Source organism: Pterocles gutturalis, unplaced genomic scaffold (genome assembly GCF_000699245.1).
Source record: "Pterocles gutturalis isolate BGI_N339 unplaced genomic scaffold, ASM69924v1 scaffold13262, whole genome shotgun sequence".
Classification (NCBI taxonomy): domain Eukaryota; kingdom Metazoa; phylum Chordata; class Aves; order Pterocliformes; family Pteroclidae; genus Pterocles; species Pterocles gutturalis.
Genome location: NW_010112904.1, coordinates 3,015 through 8,264, shown reverse-complemented (window position 1 = coordinate 8,264; position 5,250 = coordinate 3,015). Strand labels below are relative to the sequence as shown.

The 5,250-nt window shown below is 36.2% G+C and overlaps 1 protein-coding gene across 1 annotated transcript in view; it reads left to right on the top strand.

The window, feature by feature from the left end:
- Nucleotides 1-5,036, top strand: part of TLR3 (toll-like receptor 3) — a 6,436-nt gene extending 1,400 nt beyond the window's left edge. Inside the window, exons 2-4 of the mRNA XM_010074246.1 lie at nucleotides 505-696; nucleotides 2,324-4,149; nucleotides 4,797-5,036. Coding sequence (XP_010072548.1) covers nucleotides 505-696; nucleotides 2,324-4,149; nucleotides 4,797-5,025 — 2,247 coding nt within the window. The 3' untranslated portion in view covers nucleotides 5,026-5,036. The remainder of the gene's footprint in view (nucleotides 1-504; nucleotides 697-2,323; nucleotides 4,150-4,796) is intronic.
- Nucleotides 5,037-5,250: the final 214 nt, after the last annotated feature.

Genomic DNA, 5,250 nt, shown 5'->3' with positions numbered 1-5,250 from the left:
TTCCCTGCAGGTGCAGGAGGAGTACTAGCACCTGGGCATGAGCTGAAGTATTACAAGGTGTACAGCACTGCTCTTTGTAGGCTGTTACTGCACTTCTCTTCCCTTCCTTACTTCTGTTCATTGGGGTTGACCACAGTGAAGAGAGTAGAAAGCAAGGTTTAATACTGCAGTACTTGTAACTGCAGCCAGCAGTAGGCGTTTGCTTTTATCACTTTATCTGGAGCAGGAAGGCTTTCAGTCAATTAAGGAATTTTAGATAAATAAATTAGTTGGTTTGCAGTAGTTTTAGCAGGTTAAGTCCATGAACACAATGAAAATTACCGGTGTGGAAGATATAGCTACTGCAGGAGCTTGAAAGCTGCCATTTCTCTATTACAAATTTATTTTAATTGTAATATTGCAACTAATTTTTAGTCAATTAGACTTTAATGCAATATTTCCAAATGTTTTTCTATTATAAAATAAAAAGAATTTTATAATTTTCTGTTTGCATCTTTTCCTCAGAACTTGAATATTTTGGACCTATCTCATAATCTTTTGAAATCAGCAAATTTAGGTTTGGAGCAACAGTTGAAGAACCTTCGTGAGCTCATGTTGGACAGCAACCAAGTCACTGAGTTAAAAAAGGAAGATTTCCATTTTCTAGGCAACACCTCATTAAATAGTCTTGATTTGTCATCAAATCCACTGAAAGAGGTAGGAAGCATTTCAACAGAAATTCAACAGGTGTAAGTATAAAATAGAACTATCCTGATTTATCCTTTATGATTGTATGGCACTTACATTACATTTTTGATCCACTGATGTCCAAGAGAAAACCATTCTGTTGTATACAGCACTACTGCTGACCTCTAGCAGTGGTACACATAATTACTTTTCTCCCACTGAAATCCGCAAGAGCGGGTTCTGTGTAGATCAGAGATCTCAAGCAAGAACTAGATCAAGTAGCTCTGTGAAACCTTACCAGGGATTTTCTATGCGGGATTTTTTTTTTGTGTGTGTGCTGAAGATGAACAGCTGACATACTTTCTAAATGGGGAAAAAGTACAATATTCTGCAAGGCTAGTTATATAATCTAGGTCTTACTTCCTAATTAATCAAAGAGAGCATTGCACCTGTGGTGTACCCCAGAGAAATAATAATTACAAAAAAGTATAGTCTTTTAAAAATTCAAGTGGGTGTTTTCTCTGCCACCAACCTCACTAATCTCTCTGACCCTCTTCTCAGTGTTAGAATATTATTCTTTGAAGAGTGATGGCAAGTATTGCAGGTCTAAACTGGTTGAGCCTCAGCATATGAATACTGAATTTGTGTTGAATTTGCTTGTTTTTTCCCCAGTTGATTGATCTTCAGAGAACATGTATATTGAAACTGCAAGAATATTTTAAAGTGGCATAAGCTTGTACCACTGCTGAGAGGAAATCCCACCATCCTCTTTCCTATGGCTGCTTCATCCCTCCCTCTTTGTGCTGCAAGCTTTAATGAGGCCATGCACTGTATCACTGAAGAAACTCTACAGAGTTTCTTGGCTTGGTTAGCTTGTAGTCAGGCTGGTTCCCTATCTGGTTCACCATGTGACTGCACGTATGGCCATACTGGAACAAGGGTACAGCATGTGGATAAGTAGGTGGGACTGGTACTTGCTTGGGCAGTGCTACTTTATGCTAGCTTAACCTGCTCTGATTTTACAGTAGTGCTGTCTGAAAAGCAGCCTGGTTGGTGCATTTGAATCATTCTGACAAATGGAGTATTTAATCATGCAGCTGATACCTGAATCAAGATGAGGGGCCAGCACTATGGTGGAGGCTTGTGATTTATATTGTGAAAGAAAGTGTATAGTATCCCATTTCAGGAGCATAGCTTCTGCTCACACAGAGAAACCGGGTTTCTTCTTGGCTGTCTGAAGGCCTGAATAACTTTTTTATAGTACATCTGGTTTTGCAGTAGTATATTGGTATTCCTAGCAGAAACCAATAAAAGAAAGCTGAAGAAAGAGATTATCTCAACTTCTGAGATACTTCTAGTGAAACAGTTTTGCTAGTTGGATACAAAAATGTAATTAACTTGCATCTCACTAAGCAACTTTCTGTTTTCTTCTAAAATAAAATTATTATAATCATGTTACAAATTTTAGAACTATTATCACAAGACACATAAACTCCAAAAGGTGATTTTCTGAACTTGGCTGTGGAAAAATCTGAGAGTAGGAGTTATATTCTGCTTGAAAATCTCATTTGAAAACCTTTGTAAATTTTGGCTTTATGGGGCTACTTTCTTACATAATCACCCTGTTTAGGACAAAACTCTTTTCTTTTTCTTTCAGTTTCACACAGGATGTTTCCATGCAATCGGAAATCTGTTTGGCCTCATACTGAATGGTGTTGAACTTGGTGAAAATCGCACTAAGGAACTTTGTGCAGAATTATCAAACACAGCTATTCAGAACCTCTCACTGAGCCATGTGAAGCTTTCATACGTTGGCAAGTCAACTTTCCAGGGACTGCAAGGAACAAATCTTACAGTTTTAAACCTTTCCCAAAATTCCCTGTCTGTGATAGAAGATGACTCCTTTCAGTGGCTTTCAAGTTTACAATACTTAAACCTGAAGCATAATAACATTAATGTATCTTCACGGTTATTTTATGGATTATCCAGCCTCAAACATCTGAATCTAATAAATTCACTTACTGGGAAAATTGAAGATTTTTCCTTTCATTGGTTGTACCACCTGGAGTACCTTATTATGGATAATAACAACTTTCCAGGAATTAGTGCTAATATGTTCACAGGTCTGAACAACCTGAAATACCTGAGTCTCTGTAACTGCAACATAAACTTACAAAGAATAACGAATAAAACATTTTCATCACTTGCTAATTCCAGTTTACAGATTCTCAACCTCACAAAAACAAGAATCTCTACAATAGAAAGTGGGGCATTTTCCTCCTTGGGACACCTGAAAATTCTTGATCTTGGTTTAAATGAAATTAGTCAAGAGCTCACAGGTCATGAGTTTAAAGGTCTCAATAATATACAAGTTATTTATCTTTCCTATAATAAAAACTTGACCTTGCGAAGTGAATCATTCATTTTTGTCCCAAGCCTTAGAAAACTGATGCTGAGGAAGGTAGGTTGCAGTAATCTGGCAGTTTCTCCTTCGCCTTTTCATCCTCTGCAAAATCTGACTCTCCTAGACATTAGCAATAACAACATAGCAAACATAAAAGACGACTTGTTTGATGGACTTCACAAACTTGACATTCTTGATTTGCAGCACAATAATTTAGCCCGACTTTGGAAGCATGCAAATCCAGATGGCCCCGTTCTGTTTTTAAAGGATCTTGTCAACTTGCATGTTCTTAATTTAAAATCAAATGGGCTTGATGAGATTCCAGTTCAGGTTTTCAAAGGTCTATTTCAATTAAAAAACTTGGATTTAGGATCAAATAATTTGAATTTCCTTCCAGCAACTCTGTTTGATGACCAAGCCTCTCTGAATTCATTGAACCTTCAGAAAAACCTGATAACCTCAGTTGAAGAAAAAGTGTTTGGCCCAGCTTTCAAGAGCTTGAGAATACTAGAGATGGATTCCAATCCATTTGATTGCACCTGTGAAAGCATTGCCTGGTTTGCTGATTGGCTTAATGTGACCCAAGCATATATACCTGGATTGAGGTCCCAGTACCTTTGCAACACCCCACCTAAATATCATGGTAGTCTGGTGTTGCATTTTGATAGTTCAGCCTGCAAAGACAGTGCTCCATTTAAACTTCTGTTTGTGATCACTACTACTATTGTGATGCTAGTCATTTTTATTGTTCTTGTCATCCATTTTGAAGGGTGGAGAATAGCCTTCTACTGGAATATTTCAGTAAATCGAATACTCGGCTTTAAAGAACTTGACAGACAACAGGAAGAGTTCGATTATGATGCCTATGTTATTCATGCAAGACAGGACAAGAATTGGGTGTCTAAGAATTTAATCCCTCTGGAAGACAATAAGCATTTTCATATTCATTTTTGTTTGGAAGAACGTGACTTTGAAGCGGGCATATCTAGATTTGAAGCCACAATTAACAGTATAAAAAAGAGCAGGAAGATCATTTTTGTTGTGACTGAACACCTCTTACAGGATCCCTGGTGCAAAAAGTGAGTAGGATATAAAATTTTATATGTTAGAGACAAAATTTCTTAACAGACATTTTAACAAGGTAATCTTTTTTTGCTGTGTAATGTAATCAAAAATACCATTTAATAAAAAATACCATGCAAATTCCACTTCAATATATTTACTTAATATATCATAACTTCAGAATAACTCCTAAGTTAATAAAGTTAATTTCTCCACATGTACACTAGTGGAAATTTGAATCTCTCCGTCAATGTATTTTTTTCGAAAAGTCAAGCTGTCACCTGTACAGATTGCTTTCCTTAAAATCACATGTCTGAAAAAGAGCAAGAATGGGTGAGATCACTAGCATCCAAAGATGATTTTTAGTTGTCTTTAAATGAGTCTTTTCATCTTTGTTATGTAGTGATCTTGAAAAGAAAGGAACTTTGCTAAATGAGGTTATATCAAGACAGTAGACTTAGATTACACTTTTAGAAGATGAATTTTTTCTTTAGTTAGAAGGTAATATGAGTAATTACAATTTTATATCATAGACATTAAGACCCCTGTTCGGGTCCAGTCTTTGAGTTTGCAATGTGCTATTGTGTGAGCTATTAGAATAACTGTTTTTCATTTTTTCCCTGCACATGAAAGAAAATGAATTTTTGTCTTATTTTTGCTTCAGTTTTAAGGTGTATCATGCTCTTCAGCAAGCTATTGAACAAAGTCGGGACTCCATCATATTGATCTTTTGTGATGATATCCAAGATTACAAGTTGTATCATGCACTTCACCTGAGAAGAGGAATGTTCAGATCTCGCTGCATCTTGAACTGGCCAGCCCAAAAAGAACGAGTCAGTGCATTTAATCAGCAATTAGTGATGGCACTTAAATCTAATAGTAAAGTGCACTGAATTTTGAAAGTATGGATTTGAATTTTGGGGTCATTTTATTCCATATTTTCTATTATTGGAAAACAAACAAGCCTTCAGGAAAACCTGAAAAGTTTGTCATGCTGGAAGGATATGTAAGAGTCACTGTAATTTACATTTACTATGTCTGTGTTCATGTTTTTGATTTTATTTTAATTCACCTGCACTGAAGTGGCATGTTAAAATGGATCATTACTTATAGTCATT